This window comes from Bos indicus, chromosome 24, assembly GCF_029378745.1.
Source record: "Bos indicus isolate NIAB-ARS_2022 breed Sahiwal x Tharparkar chromosome 24, NIAB-ARS_B.indTharparkar_mat_pri_1.0, whole genome shotgun sequence".
In the NCBI taxonomy this organism is placed as follows: Eukaryota; Metazoa; Chordata; class Mammalia; order Artiodactyla; family Bovidae; genus Bos; species Bos indicus.
In genome coordinates, this window is record NC_091783.1 from 10,598,819 (window position 1) to 10,615,339 (window position 16,521).

The window sequence follows — 16,521 nt, forward strand, 5'->3', positions numbered from 1 at the left end:
AACATGTATTAATAGTTGTTTTAAGGAGTCTAGTGTGCTAGGAATTAGAACCTCGAAATTATCTGTAATAAAAACCCCATCATAAAGTTATAAGAAACTGCACAAGAAATCTTCCCAAAGTTTTTCATCTTATCCCCATTCTCTATATTACTGCATTGTTTAGATGACAGATAGAGGGAATAAATTCTTTGCCACTATTGTGGATGATTTATTCCTTGGACATTTTTAAAATTTCCTTTCTAACTAAACCTAGAGTCAAATTTTATAATTTTTATAAATATGGGAATGGCACTAAAATCTTTTCTGTTATTAAAAAAAGAAAGAAAATTAAAAACTTTAGAGTAGAAGCTGTGAAATTGAAAATAGAGATATACAATGGAATGATAGCTGGTTCTTCCAAAACACCAGTAGAAGTTATCCATCTAACCGGACTACCAAGGGGAAAAAAGAAGAGGCAAAAATTACCATTATCAGAAATGAAGGAGGGAATGCAATTATTTAATTGAACCTGTAGACATTAAACAGTATTAAAAGGAGATACTAAGAATAACTCTATGAATTCAGATCAATTCCTTGAAAGAGAAAAACTGCCTGCATTCACAGCAAAAGATAAATAATCTGAGTAATCAGACTTGTGGGAAAGAGTTTAGCCGCTAGCTGGAAGCAGGTTTGTGTTTCGTTCAAGAATGACAAGGATTTCTTTCACCAGTGGAAGAAGCTGTCTTTAAACATCTTTCACCTAATCACGGACTTAGAGAATAGACTTGTAGTTCCCAGGGGGAAAGTTGGAGGAAAGGGATAGTTAGGGAGTTTGGGATGGACATGTACACACTGCTATATTTAAAGTGGATAACCAACAGGGAGCTACTGTATAGCACCGCTGTCCATGGGATTCTCCGGGCAAGAATTCTGGAGTGGGTTGCCCTTTCTTTCCCCAAGGAATCTTCCCAACCCAGGGATTGAACCCAGGTCTCTTGCATTGGAGGCAGATTCTTTACTGCTAGAGCCACCAGGGAAGCCCCATAGCACAGGGAACACTGCTCAATGTTATGTGACAGCCTGTATGGGAGGGGAGTTTGGGGGAGCAAGGGTACATGTATATATATGGCTGAGTCATTTCCTTCTTCACCTGAAATGATCACAACACTCTTTGTTAATTGGCTATACCCCAATAGAAACTTAAAAAAATAAAATAAAATCCTTTATTACTTGTGCATAAAAGCATACTTAAAAGCATCCTTGAAAGATCTGGTGGAGTTGCACCTACTTGGGAAGATTTAGCCTTTGTTATGGGCTTGGCTTTTATGTGTCTCAGTTCTTCTTCTGGGAGACAGGAATAGTACTTTTATAGAGGTGTATGAAGATTAAGAACAGACTATAAAGGCATCCATATATGCATGGAGAAATCATTTGTTTATATCATTCTGTCAGGAACCCTTAGCAGTGAGAAAACGCCGCACAACCACATTCTATTCACTCAGCACTTTTAACGGAATGAAGAATCTTTAAAAAGGAATTGCAAAGCAAACCAGAGATTAATCTGAACATCTAAACTTCACATTTTAGGCTTTTTAGTCCATGCTCTTTATAATATATATTACACATTTATTTCTTACATGGTGAAGTGAAGTGAAAGTTGCTCAGTTGTGTCCTGATTCTTTGTGGTGTTGGAGAAGACTGTTGAGAGTCCCTTCTGCAAGGAGATCCAACCAGTCAATCCTAAAGGAAATCAACCCTGAGTATTCATTGGAAGGACTGATGTTGAAACTGAGGCTCCAATATTTTGGCCACCTGATGCAAAGAGCTGACTCATTAGGAAAGATCCTGATGCTGGGAAAGATTGAAAGCAGGAGGAAAAGGGGATGACAGAAGATAAGATGGTTGGTTGGCATCACCAATTTAGTGAACATGAGTTTGAGCAAGCTCTGGGAAATGGTGAAGGACAGGGAAGCCTGGCATGCTGCAGTCCATGGGGTTACAAACAGTCAAACACAACTAAGCAACTGAACAACAACTATTTCATTTTGTCAAAAATATTTAAGTAGGAAATGTGACCACTTGTTGATATGTAAGCAAATTGCTTATTAAGATTTAACAATGAGCAGAGCTAAAACTCGGAGAAGGCAATGGCACCCCACTCCACTACTCTTGCCTGGAAAATCCAATGGATGGAGGAGCCTGGTAGGCTGTGGTCCATGGGGTCACTAAGAGTCGGACATGACTGAGAGACTTCACTTTCACTTTTCACTTTCATGCATTGGAGAAGGACATGGCAACCCACTCCAGTGTTCTTGCCTGGAGAATCCCAGGGACCAGGGAGCCTGGTAGGCTGCCGTCTATGGGGTCACACAGAGTCGGACATGACTTTAGCAGCAGCAGCAGCAGGGCTAAAATGGAATTTCCTTAAAGCTTAATTCTCTGTAGTTTTTATTTTAATTTTCCCCAACACCAACCTACAAATTAGTGTGATATTTTTTAGAATTTTGTTAAAATTCTCTCTTGCGAATGAGAATGAGTGGCATGTCCAGATTTAGCACACATTATTTGAAAACTAGAGTTTGTTTCAGGTTTTTCTCCTCTATTTCCATCGAGTTGAATTGTAAATGTAGAAGTTATCTTTTTGAAAATTTTCAGCATTATACTAGCTCTGTAGAATGTGGATTTGATATCTTTTTGCTTAACAAGAACAATGTATACACTTTAAAGTTGTACAGAGAAAATAATATTTTAAAGGAATTATTTGTGCCTGTGTGTGCAGATATTCTATTACCAGAAGTGAAGTGTTCAGTGTTGATGACAATGGCACAATATTCACAACTAACCCACTTGATCGAGAGACTAGTGCTTGGTACAACCTAAGTGTTACAGCCACGGAAAAATGTAAGTATTCATTTGAGAACCATATATTGGTTCACCATGTTTTTTAACCATTCAACAATCTCTAAACACAGGAACAAAGGGTAGCTTAAAGTGTTGCTGAAATTAGAATTAAATGGTATTTTATGTATCAAGTGTATATAATTTATTTATCATGTATACATTTATATATCAAGTGTTTATATATACAAGTGTATATCATTTATTATTTAAAAGTTAACCATCTGTTCATTCTTACTACAGCTTATTTATATACTTACCACAAAATATCTCTATTTTATTATGGCAATATATAATGTTTAATATAAGAAATGAATCAGAAAATTCAGAAAAACATAAGAAATAAACCCAAATTACTTGAAATTTTAAAATCTTTATTTATTATATGCTCTTACAATATTGTTCACGAATACATTTTTAAATCAATTTTTAAACATTGAAAATAAATTTTGCAAGTTTTTTTTTTTTTTTTCAAATTGGACATGTAACTATTGCCCAGTGAAATTTGCTCAAATAAAACTCATGTCAGCTGTGCTAATGGTCACATCTTCAATAATCAGTAGTAACCAGGTATTTTTCCATTTCCAGGTTTCAAAACATAGATAAAATTATCTAGTTTACCAGTTAGTTTGTGTCTTTAAATTTTCAATTAATCAGTTATTAAATCAATCAAGCTCAAAAGAATAGAGAGAACAGAATGGAAAAGACTATCAAAATCATCACTATTATAGTCAATGGATTTCATATAATACAGTAAAGGATTCAGTTTGTGAATTTGAAATGTATCAGAATGCATCCTTTCCAAACTGATTTTGCATAGAATTTTAATAATCGTGTTTACCTACTTGGCTTGTTCTTTGAAAGTCTTTAAACAAATATCTTACTCCTCACCTTATTGAGCAGTTTGCTGATGAGATGCTGGAGTAGAAGCATCACTTACATATTTTCTGTTCTACACTGAGTGGCTCTTTGGCACCCAGGAAGATTGGGGCTGAGTCTTGAATTTTCTATTTAAACACTAAATGGATGGGGAGCAAATGTTTCAAGGGAATAAATGTCTGCTGCACAGAAGAAATTCCAAAGCTTTTGGTGTCAGAAAACACAAGGATGTTTAGCCTAAAAGCAAGAAGCTTTTATTCACTGGATATTTTCAAGAAAAAAATTTATTGCTGTTTCCAAAGAATTGAAGAAAGAATTTAAATCAGTTCAAAGGATGAGTGAACATCTTTGAAAAATGTGTTTCTCCATGAAGTAGTTTTCAACTTTTAAAAGAGCATGTTTTAATGAAATTTATGTAAATAATTATCCACTGTAATTTTATTTTATATATAAGGAGAACTTAAGTAAGAATATTTCATTAACTTCTGCTAAATTAAAGCATAACATTTTAAGTTATTAAAAAGCAGTGTCTTTAAAATTGATTATGTGTATTCTAAGACACAAATATTGTAAAATTTATAAAACAATTTATAAATAAAAGAAGATTAAAAATATGGTTGAGGAAATAATTCCTGTGAAAGGCAAATTGAAAATAAACAATATATTTATATTACATGAAATTTATTACTGAGAAGTTAATCACTGTTCCAGAAATAAGTGATTAGAAATGTTATAAAGTTTAGAAATTACACATTTCTTGCTGATCTGCTTCTTGTGCTATAAAATTCATTTTCTTAGAGTAAAAAAAAAAATACACCTCATTTAAACTCATCTTTGAAGATATATTTCGTAAAATATCTGTTTCATTTTAAGACTTTAAGGGAAATTGCTTAGGAAGAACTTATATTACACCAAGCATCCAATTTGCAAGCATTTTTTCCTCTACCTCTTGATTCATTTTTAATCCACATTATTAATTTCACTTTAGAACAACTTTGGAGAAAATAATTGCAAGTGCCAATTTTTTATTATGGTAATATTGATATCAAACATAATTTTTGACCCATTTCAGTCACTTAAGACATATTAATATAAACAAAAACACTCAGATAGTGGAAAGCAGGGCTTCATGTAAAATTGTTACATAAAGCACTTGCTGCATGTGTTAAGTATCTGGAAGGTTGTGACGTATCAGTTATGTTGATTATGGGAAAGACATGCTCCAAATTAACATGTGTTTTCCCAGCAAATGAAGTTCACTGTGTGCTTAGTCTTTTTCCTGGAAAGTTTCCCAAATTAAGCATCAAGCTATTTATCAACATGACAGCTAAGTGAATTGTCGGAGGAGTTTGTAATTTCCTCAGTTCTGTCTCACCGCAGCAGAAATTTGAAGCAATGAACAGACTATTGTTACAGCTCAGTATATTTTGGCAAGCAAAGGAAAACACATCCTCCAGGAGTAAGGGTGGGCCACGTAAAATACAGGAAGAGAAGAGAGGCCCCCCACCCCGCCTGGGCTCAATTTTGGCTCCTCTTTTTGTATGTTATTTTCTCCACCTAATGAACCTACCTTATGTAAATTGGGCTAGGCAGGAGGGCTGTTTGTTTTACCTGAGGTTCTCACTCGGTCCTTGGACCTTCCTTTGTTTTATTTTCACGGGCTTTTTCCTTTTAGCCACCACCATTCTAGACTCCTTTTCCTATTCTAACTACATAACTAACTACTTTAAACAAGCTGCAAAGATATGGGTATGCTTTGTATAGTCATGTCAAAGGTTTAATTTGAACTTAATTTTTTATTTTATTTTTATTTTAATTTTTTATTTTCTAATTGAAGAATAATTGCTTTACAGAAAAATGTGGTTTTCTGTCATACATCAACAAGAATCAGCCATAGGTATACCCATGTTCCCTCCATCCAAGACCTCCCTCCCATCTCTCTTTCCACCCCACCCTTCAGCCTGTTGCAGAGCCCCTGTTTGAGTTCCCTGAGTCTTACAGCAAATTCCCATTGGCTATCTGTTTTACACATGGTATTATAAATTTCTATGTTACTCTCTCCATACATCTCCCCTCTCCCTCCTCTCCTCCCACCTTGACAATAGGTCTGTTCTCTATGTCTGTTTCTCCATTGCTGCCCTGAAAATAAATTAATCAGTGCCATCTCTTCAGATTCCATATATATGTGTTGGTATACGATATTTATATTTCTCTTTCTGACTTACATCACTCTGTATAATGGATTCTAGTTTTGTCCACCTCATTAAAATAGATCCAAATGTGGTCTTTTTATGGCTGAGTAGTATTCAATCATATATATATATATATATATATATATATATACACCAGAGCTTCTTTATCCATTCATCTGTCGATGGACATCTAGGTTGTTTCCATGTTCTACCTATTGTAAATAGAGCTGCAGTAAACATTGGGGTACATCAGTTTTGATTTCCTCAGGGTATGTGCCTGGGAGTGGGATTGCAGGATCATATGGTGGTTTTATTTCTAGCTTTTTAAGGAGTCTCCATACCGTCTTCCATAGTGACTTTATCAGTTTACATTCCCACCAGCAATGCAAGAGTGTTCCCTTTTCTCCACACGCTCTCCAGCATTTATTGCTTGTAGACTTTTTGATGATGGCCATTCTGACTGGTGTGAGGGGGTATTTCATTGTAGTTTTGATTTGCATTTCTCTGATAATGAGTGATATTTATCATCTTTTCATGAGCTTGTTAGCTATCTGTATGTCTTTGCGGAAATGTCTGTTTAGGTCTTTTTCCCACTTTTTGATTGGGTTGTTTGTTTTTTCTGGGACTGAGTTGTATAAGCTGCTTGTATACTTTGGAAATTAATTCTTTATTGGTTGTTTTTTTGCTGTTATTATCTCCCATTCGTGGGGTTGTCTCTTCACTTTGTTCGTAGATTCCTTTGCTGTGCAAAAGCTTTTAAATTTAATTAGGTCCCACTTGTTTATTTTTGTTTTTGTGTGGATCATGGAAGATCTTGCTTTGATTTATGTCACTGAGTATTCTCCTCTAAGAGTTTCATAGTTTCAGGTCTTACATTTATGTCTTTAATCCATTTTGAGTTTATCTTTGTGTATGGCATTTGGTAGTGAACTAATTTCATTCTTTTGCATGTAGTTGTCCAGTTTTCCCAGCACCACTTATTGAAGAGGCTATCTTTGCCCCATTGCATATTCTTTTCTCCTTGTCAAAAATAAGGTACCCATAGTGGGTGGGTTTATCTCTGGGTTCTCTATCTTGTTCCATTGGTCTACATTTCTGCTTTTGTGCCAGTACCATACTGTCTTGATGACTGCAGCTTTGTAGTAGTCTGAAGTCAGGAAGTTTGCTTCCTCCAGCTCCATTCGTCTTTCTCAAGACTGCTTTGTTTATCCGGGATCTTTTGTGTTTCCATATGAATTGTGAAATTTTTTGTTCTAGTTCTGTGAAAAAAGCCATTGGTAATTTGATAGGGATTGCATTGAATCTGTAGATTGCATTTGGTAGTACAGTCATTTTCACAATATTGATTCTTCCCACCTAGAAACATGGAATATCTCTTCATCTGTTTATGTTGTCTTTTATTTCTTTCATCAGTCTCTTACAGTTTTCCGTATACAGGTCTTTTGTTTCCTTAGACAGGTTTATTCCTAGATATTTTATTCTTTTTGTTGCAATGGTGAATAGTATTGATTCCTTAATTTCTCTTTATAATTTTTCATTGTTAGTATATAAGAGTGCAAGTGATTTCTGTGTATTGACCTTGTAACCTGCAACTTTGCTGAATTCGCTGATTAGTAATTAGTAATTAGGGGTTTTCTATGTATAGTATCTTGCAAATAGTGCAAATAGTGAGAGTTTTACTTCTTCTTTTCTGATCTGAATTCCTTTCATTTCTTTTTCTTCTCTAATTGCTGTAGCTAGGACTTCCAAAACTATGTTGAATGATATTGGTGAGAGTGGACACCTTTGCCTTGTTCCTGATCTTAGAGGGAAAGCTTTTAGTCTTCACCATTGAGAATGTTTGCTGTGGGCTTTGCATTATGGCCTTTACTATGTTGAAGTAGATTCCTTCTGTGCCCATTTTTGAAGTGTTTTTATCATAAATCGATGCTGGATTTTGTCAAAGGCCTTTTCTGCATCTATCAAGATGATCATATGGTTTTTATCTTTCAATTTGATGTTATGGTATATCACGTTGATTGATTTGTATATATTGAAGAATCCTTGCATCCCTGGAATAAACCTGACTTGAAAATGGTGCATGAACTTTTTTTTTTTTTTTGGTGCTTCAATTTTATTTTATTTTATTTTTAACACTTGGGGTCATTTATTTTTTATTTTTTTAATTTAAATTTGTTTATTTTAATTGGAGGCTAATTACTTTACAATATTGTATTGGTTCTGCCACATATCAACATACTGTGTTGTTGGATTCTGTTTGCTAGAATTTTGCTGAGGATTTTTGCATCTATGTTCATGAGAGATAGTGGCCTGTAATTTTCTTTTTTCATGTTGTCTTTTCCTGGTTTTGGTTTCAGGGATTGTGGCCTCATAGAATGAGTTTGGAAGTGTTCCTTCCTCTGCAATTTTTTTGGAAGAGTTTCAGAAAAATAGGCACTAGCTCTTCTCTGAATGTTTGACAGAATTCCCCTGTGAAGCAAACTGGCTCTGGGCTTTTGTTTTAGGGGAGATTTTTTTTATCACCATTTCAAGTTCAATGTTTGTAATTAGGCTGTTCATAATTTCTATTTCTTCCTGGTTCAGTCTTGGGAGGCTGATTTTTTCTCAGTATCTGTACGTTTCCTCCGGGTTGTCCATTTTGTTAGCATGTAGTTATTCATAATATTCTCTTATTCTGTGTTGTCTGTTGTAACCTCTCCTTTTTCATTTTATTGACTTGATTTTTCTCCCTTTTTTTCTTGATGAATCCGGCTAGTGGTTTGTCAATTTTATTAATCTTCTCAAAGAACCAGCTTTTAGTTTTATTAACCTTTGACACTGTTTCCTTCATTTCTCTTTCATTTATTTCTGCTCTGTTTTTTATGATCTCCTCCCTTCTGCTGACTTTGGGGGTTTTGTGTTCTTCTTTTTCCAGCTGCTTTAGAGGTGGAGTAGGCTGTCTATTCAATGCTTTTCCTGCTTCTTGAGATATGATTGTATCGCTATAAACCTTGCTCTTAGAACTGCTTTGCTGAGTCCCATAGGTTTTGGGTCATCGTATTTTCTTTGTCATTTGTTTATAGGAATCTTTTGATTGCTTTTTTTATTTCTTCAGTAACCTCTTTGTTATTTAGTAATGTATTATTTAATCTCCATGAGTTTGTGTTTTTTGCTGTTTCATTCCTGTAGTTGATATCTAGTCTCATAGTGTTGTGGAGAAAAGATACTTGACACAATTTCAATTTTCTTAAATTTACTGAGGCTTGATTTGTGGCCCAAGATATGGCCTATCCTGGAGAATGTTCCATGTGCACTTGAGAAGAAAGTGTATTCTTCTGCATTTGGATGGAAAGTCATGAAGATATCAATTAGGTCCATTTGGTCTAATGTTTCATTTAAGGCTTGTGTTTCCTTATTGATTCTATGTTTTGATGATCTGTCCATTGATGACAGTGGGGTGTTAAAGTCCCCCACTATTATTGTGTTGCTGTCAATTTCTCTTCTTATGCCTGTTACTGTTTGCCTTATGTATTGAGGTGCTCCTAAGTTGGGTGCATAGACATTTACAATTGTTATGTCTTCTTCTTGGAGTGATCCCTTGATCATTATGTCGTGTCCTTCTTTGTGTCTTATGATATAAAGTCTACTATGGATTGCCACTCCAGCTTTCTTTTGGTTTCCAGTTTCATGGAATATCTTTTTTCATTCTTTGACTTTCAATCTGTATGTGTCTCTAGGTCTGAAGTGGGTCTCCTGTAGGCAGCACATATATGAGTCTTGTTTTTGTATCCATTCAGTCAGTCTGTATCTTTTCGTTGGTGCATTTAATCCATTTACATTTAATGTAATTATTGATACATATGTCCCTATTCGTACTTTTTGATTGTTTTGGGTTTGTTTTGTAGGTTTTTCCTTTCTCTTGTGTTTACTGGCTATGTAAGTCCCTTTAGTATTTATTGTAAGGCTAATTTGATGGTGCTGAATTCTCTTAATTTCTGCTTGTCCATAAAGCTTTTAATTTCTCCATAAATTTTGAATGAGATCTTGGCTGGGTGTAGTAATTGTGGTTGTAGGTTTTTCTCTTTCAGTACTTTATATATATCCTGCCATACTCATCTGGCCTGTTGAGTTTCTGCTGAAAGATCTGCTGTTAATCATATGGGTTTTCCCTTGCATGTTACTTGTTGCTTTTTCCTTGCTGCTTTTAATATTCTGTCTGTTTAATCTCTGTTAGCTTGATGAATATGTGTCTTGATGAGTTTCTCCTTGGGTTTAACCTGTAGGAGACTCTTTGTACTTTTTGGACTTGATTGACTATTTCCTTTCCTATGTTGGGGAAGTTATCAACTATATTTTCTTCAAAACTTTTCTCAGTGCCTTTCTTTTTTTCTTATTCCTCTGGGACCCCTATAATTCAAATATTGGCACATTTAATATTGTCCCAAAGGTCTCTGAGGCTTTTCTCAATTCTTTTCATTCCTTTCCCTTTATTCTGCTCTTCAGCAATTATTTCTACCATTCTATCCTCCAGTGCACTTATCCATTCCACTGCCTCAGTTATTCTGCTATTGGCTCCTTCTAGAATATTTTTAATTTTAATAATTGTGTTATTTATCTGTTTTCTTATTCTTTATTTCTTCTATGTCTTCAGTGATTGTATTAACTGTTTTAAATGCTTCTTGCATTTTCTCCATTCTATTTTCAAGTCTTAGGAGCATCTTTACTATCATTATTATAAATTCTCTTTCAGGGAGATTACTTATTTCCTCTTTGTTTACTTGGTCTTGTGAGTTTCAACCTTACACTTTCATTTGTGTTGTATTTCTCTGCCTTTTCATCTTTTTTTTTTTCTTTTTTAAATTACTCCATTCCCAGGCTTTAGGGTTGTATTACTTCTTCCTTTTGATTTTTTGCCCTTGGAGGGAAATGTTGGCTGCATGGTTTGCGTTGATCCCTTGTTGGGGGTGACTTGTGCCTGTGTTCTAGTGGGAGAAGGTCAAGTAGGTAATTACGGAAACACTGGGACATATACACACACACTTCCACACATACAGTTATAATCAAAGTATTCTAAAGAAAAGAGGGAGGTTGACTTGGTTAGCAAGGGAAACCAGAGGTGATATCCACCAACTGAAAGAAGAGTTAGCTACTGCTCAATCTGGAAATCTGAGTATGAGCAGAAGGCCAGCTGGGGAATATAGCATAGAGAACTCAACAACTTAACTTACTTGGTTAAAGAAGAAAGAGTGATGGAAAAATGAGAGAATAAAAAAAAGAGAGAGAAAAGAAAGAGGAGAAGGGAGGGAAAGGAGAAAAGGAAGGGGTGGAGAAGAGGATTTAAAAATTTAAAAAGAAGGAGAAAAAATAGAAAAACAAAAATTAATAGATGTGTGTGGGAAAGATTTATATATATTCATGAATAGCTACAGCTGGTAAAGCACAGTAGGAAAAGCGGTTGAATACATCCAAAACAAAATCCAAAAAAAAATTCATCAAGGGGAAAAAAAAAGTGAGAAGGAGAAAAAAGAAACAACCTAAAATGAATGCTTTTCTTGCATTTTTTGACAAGAAACACAAAGCACAGCAAAAGGCTAATATTGAGGTGGAAATATGTAGGGGGAATAAACCATGTGATTTATAAAAAAAAAAGAGAAAAAATTCTTAAATTGATTTTTTTAAACAAGAAAAACAAAGAAGAAAACTCCACAGCACCACAGAAAGCTAATGTTATGGTGGAAATATGTTGGGCAATAAGCAGTGTGATTTATAAGAAGAAAGAATCTTAAAATGATTTTTTTTTTAATAACAAGAAAAACAAAGAGGAAAACTCCACAGCACCACTAAATGCTAGTGTGAAGATGGAGATATGTTGGTGGAATAAACTGTGATTTATAAGAGGAAGAAAGAAAGAAAAAGAAAAAAAATGAAACAGGAAAAAAATAATAAAGGATTTTCAAGATCATAGCTCTTGGTTGTGGAGTCTGCCCTGTGGATGGGGTTGGGTTAGTGTCCTGTGATGTTTTTCCTGGTTGGCGGAACTTGTGCCTGTGTTCTGGTGGATGGAACTGGATCTCACCTCTCTGAAGGGCAATGCAGTGTCCAGGAGTAGGTTTTGGAGTGTCTATGGGATCAGTATGGAGAAGGCAATGGCAACCCACTCCAATACTCTTGCCTGGAAAATCCCATGGACAGAGGAGCCTGGTAGGCTGCAGTCTATGGGGTCGGGAAGAGTCGGACACGACTGAGCGACTTCACTTTCACTTTTCACTTTCATGCATTGGAGAAGGAAATGGCAACCCACTCAAGTGTTCTTGCCTGGAGAATCCCAGGGACGGCGAAGCCTGGTAGGCTGCCATCTATGGTGTCTCACAGAGTCGGACACGACTGAAGCTACTTTGTAGTAGTAGTATGGGTTCAGTATGCCTTTGGGCAGTTGTAGCTTTCAAGGTGTTGCTGCTGCTAAGTCACTTCAGTCGTGTCCGACTCTGTGCGACCCCATAGACAGCAGCCCACCAGGCTCTGCCATCCCTGGGATTCTCCAGGCAAGAACACTGGAGTGGGTTGCCATTTCCTTCTCCAATGCATGAAAGGGAAAAGTGAAAGTCAAGTCGGTCAGTCATGTCTGACTCCCCGCGACCCCATGGACTGCAGCCCACCAGGCTCCTCCATCCATGGGATTTTCCAGGCAAGAGTACTGGAGTGGGTGGCCACTGCCTTCTGGCGTGTCTATTTCCATAGCTGCTTCAAAGTGGCTCTTAGCATAACTGCAGTGCCACCAGTCCCCTACTTGTCCCTGGGATCACTGCCGGTGCCTCTGTTGCCCTGTCCCGCCCTGTGCTTTTGGCCGAAGCTTGCTTGGTAGGTGTTTGTGTGGATCCTTCTACGTCCTGGCGATTTGTGTGGGCTTCCCTCACCTTCCTGAGCTTACCCTCCGTGTCGCAGGGGTGTGTGCATTTGACTCTCAGTTTCCGTGGTCCACTTTATGCATCGCGGGCATTGTGTGCACTTGTCTCAGGTCCCTGGGCATGCACTCTGCATCACGAGGCTTGTGTAGACTTGTCTCAGCTCCCTGGGCATCCACTCTGCGTCACTGGGCTAGTGTGGACTTGTTTCAGCTCCCTGTGCTCACCCTCTACGTCGCGGGCTTTATGTGCACTTGTTTCGTCTCACTGCCTGCACTCTTTGTCGCGGGGGTTGTTTGTTCTTCTTAAGGCTGTGCCGCCGGGAGGGTAGTGTGCGCTGCCCAAGTTTGTAGGCCTCCCTTCCGTCGGCACCTCGGTCCTGCGCTTTGCGCTGGTTGTGTTTGCGCCCTCTGTACTACAAGGGTTGTGTGCACTGGCTGGGTTTGTCTGCTACACCACTCTCGGTTCCCCTGAGCGCGCCCATCTGTTTGGGGTCACAGTCCATGGCCTGTTAATGGACTGAGAAGTTCAGCTTTCTCTGTTTACGGCCCTCCAAGTCCCTGCTTTGCCTGATTTTCCAATACTCCCCAGCTCCCCCTTGGGCCCGCCTGTGAGGGAGATTCCCAGTGCACGGGAACTCCCTCCCTCCCTTGGGGCACAAGCTGCTGCCCAGAAATTCCCTGTCTTTTCCCTTTGTGTGTCTCCCTCTTCTCTCCTACCTCATTTCAGAGAGCTTAGCCTGTCTCCGGGAGGCCTGGGGTCTTCTGCTGTCGCCTAGAGGTTGCTTTGTAGGAGTTGTTCCATATCTTGATGAGTTTTTGATGTATTTTGGGGGAAGGCTGGCGATCTCCCCATCTTACTCTTCCTCCATCCTTTCTGATTCCTAAACTTAATTTTAAATAGCTTTTTCAGGCAAAAAAATGATAAAGATTCTAAATTATTTTTTAACTAATTTTCTTAAATTTATTTGTAACATATACTTTTTCCATTTTACTTAGGCAGAAAGTTGTTCTACAGTGATGTATAGTTAAACCATAAAATATGAATTTTAAGTTTTGAATACTTTTATCTTGAAATTTCTAGAAATATCTTTTCATATTTAATGTTTTTAATCTATTTGATTCTGAAAATAGTACAATAGAGTCACCAAATAATAATTCTTAGTGGTTTATGTATTTCCTAAAGGCCATGGGTTTTTTATATGCAATAAAAACTGCAAGTTTTAATTTTAACTGATTGATTATGTATTGGTTAAAATAATTACATACAAAATCTCATCCCAACCTGGAAAATCTCTTTACAAGGTGAAACAGATATGAACAGTTTTATAATTAAAAAGCATTAAACCAGAATTTGATGTTCATCATAGTTGGAAAGAAACTGCCAAGTCAGAAAGAAACCTCAGGCCTTTTACATAGTCAACCAAACAGGATCCGCTGCAGGCATGTCTCAAAATAATGGAGTGGGTAGCCATTCCCTTCTCCAGGTGACCTTCCAGACCCAGGGATTGAGCTTGGGTGTCCTGCCTTGCAGGCAGATTCTTTACCACTGAACTACCAGGAAGCCCAGATAAATAACTACTGGTATTAAAGTAGGAGCACTTAGCACCACCACGTGTCACACAGTTTGTGCTAAGTCCACTAAGTAGTTAGAATGACCATTTGTGTTTGCTAACTGGCTTTATTCATATGAAAACTAAACTTTGTACATGTTTATGACAAGAAATAGTTCTGTATTTTGGTCAAGGTTTTTGCTGAAGTTAGGTGCCTACCCTCCCACAGAAAATGGGAGAAAATATGCTATTAATATCTTCCTTGATGATTAATTACATTCCAAAGAATTGGCTCCCAGCACTGAAAAAAGACAAGCTTGGGTTGTAAAGTTGGCAAGAGATTTGTCTCAGTTTTAAAAGGTTAACATACATTTCAAAAAAATAGAGAGAAAACTAATTTACAAGCTTTTCTAAAGTAAATACTCTAAGAAGGAGAAGAAAGGAAAGACTTTTCCCTAATTTTCAACAGAACTAATTCTTTCTCTTTTTTAAAAAATTGTGCTTTACCTTTACACATTAAAATTTCAAATATAATGCTTTTTGTTTAAAAAAAAAAAGAGCATGCAAGATTATAAAGACACTAAGACAAAAGAAATTCCTCCCCACTCTTCAATGTATGTAGTTTCCAGTGACTTTTCAAATGAAGAAAGAAATATTCAAAATAATGATATACAAATATGCAATACCATTGCCTGATGGATCAGATCAGATCAGTCGCTCAGTCCTGTCCGAATCTTTGCGACCCCATGAATCACAGCATGCCAGGCCTCCCTGTCCATCACGAACTCCCAGAGTTCACTCAGACTCACGTCCATCAAGTCAGTGATGCCATCCAGCCATCTCATCCTCTGTCGTCCCCTTCTCTTCTTGCCCCCAATCCCTCCCAGCATCAGGGTCTTTTCCAATGAGTCAACTCTTCTCATGAGGTGGCCAAAGTATTGGAGTTTCAGCTTTAGCATCATTCCTTCCAAAGAAATCCCAGGGCTGATCTCCTTCAGAATGGACTGGTTGGATCTCCTTGCAGTCCAAGGGACTCTCAAGAGTCTTCTCCAACACCACAGTTCAAAAGCATCAATTCTTCGGTGCTCAGCCTTCTTCACAGTCCAACTCTCACATCCATACATGACCACAGGAAAAACCATAACCTTGACTAGACGAACCTTTGTTGGCAAAGTAATGTCTATGCTTTTCAATATGCTATCTAGGTTGGTCATAACTTTCCTTCCTGGAGTAAGCGTCTCTTAATTTCATGGCTGCAGTCACCATCTGCAGTGATTTTGGAGCCCAGAAAAATAAAGTCTGACACGGTTTCCACTGTTTCCCCATCTATTTCCCATGAAGTGATGGGACCGGATGCCATGATCTTCATTTTCTGAATGTTGAGCTTTAAGCCAACTTTTTCACTCTCCACTTTCACTTTCATTAAGAGGCTTTTTAGTTCCTCTTCACTTTCTGCCATAAGGGTGGTGTCATCTGCATATCTGAGGTTATTGATATTTCTCCCGGCAGTCTTGATTCCAGCTTGTGTTTCTTCCAATCCAGCATTTTTCATGATGTACACTGCATGTAAGTTAAACAAGCAGGGTGACAATATACAGACTTGAGGAACTCCTTTTCCTATTTGGAACCAGTCTGTTGTTCCACGTCCAGTTCTATCTGTTGCTTCCTGATTTGCATACAGATTTCTCAAGAGGCAGATCAGGTAGTCTGGTATTTCCATCTCTTTCAGAATTTTCCACAGTTTATTGTGATCCACACAGTCAAAGGCTTTGGCATAGTCAATAAAGCAGAAATAGATGTTTTTCTGGAACTCTCTTGCTTTTTCCATGATCCAGCAGATGTTGGAAATTTGATCTCTGGTTCCTCTGCCTTTTCTAAAACCAGCTTGAACATCAGGAAGTTCACGGTTCACATATTGCTGAAGCTTGGCTTGGAGAATTTTGAGCATTATTTTACTAGCATGTGAGATGAGTGCAGTTGTGTGGTAGTTTGAGCATTCTTTGGCATTGCCTTTCTTTGGGATTGGAATGAAAACTGACCTTTTCCAGTCCTGTGGCCACTGCTGAGTTTTCCAAATTTGCTGGCATATTGAGTGTAGCACTTTCACAGCATCATCTTTCAGGATTTGGAATAGCTCAAC

General features: G+C 37.3%; 1 protein-coding gene across 1 annotated transcript in view; it reads left to right on the plus strand.

Annotated features, from left to right (window-relative positions):
- CDH19 (cadherin 19) overlaps window positions 1–16,521 on the plus strand; it is an 80,679-nt gene that overhangs the window by 48,095 nt on the left and 16,063 nt on the right. The window contains exon 8 of the mRNA XM_070778687.1: window positions 2,759–2,880. Coding sequence (XP_070634788.1) covers window positions 2,759–2,880 — 122 coding nt within the window. The remainder of the gene's footprint in view (window positions 1–2,758; window positions 2,881–16,521) is intronic.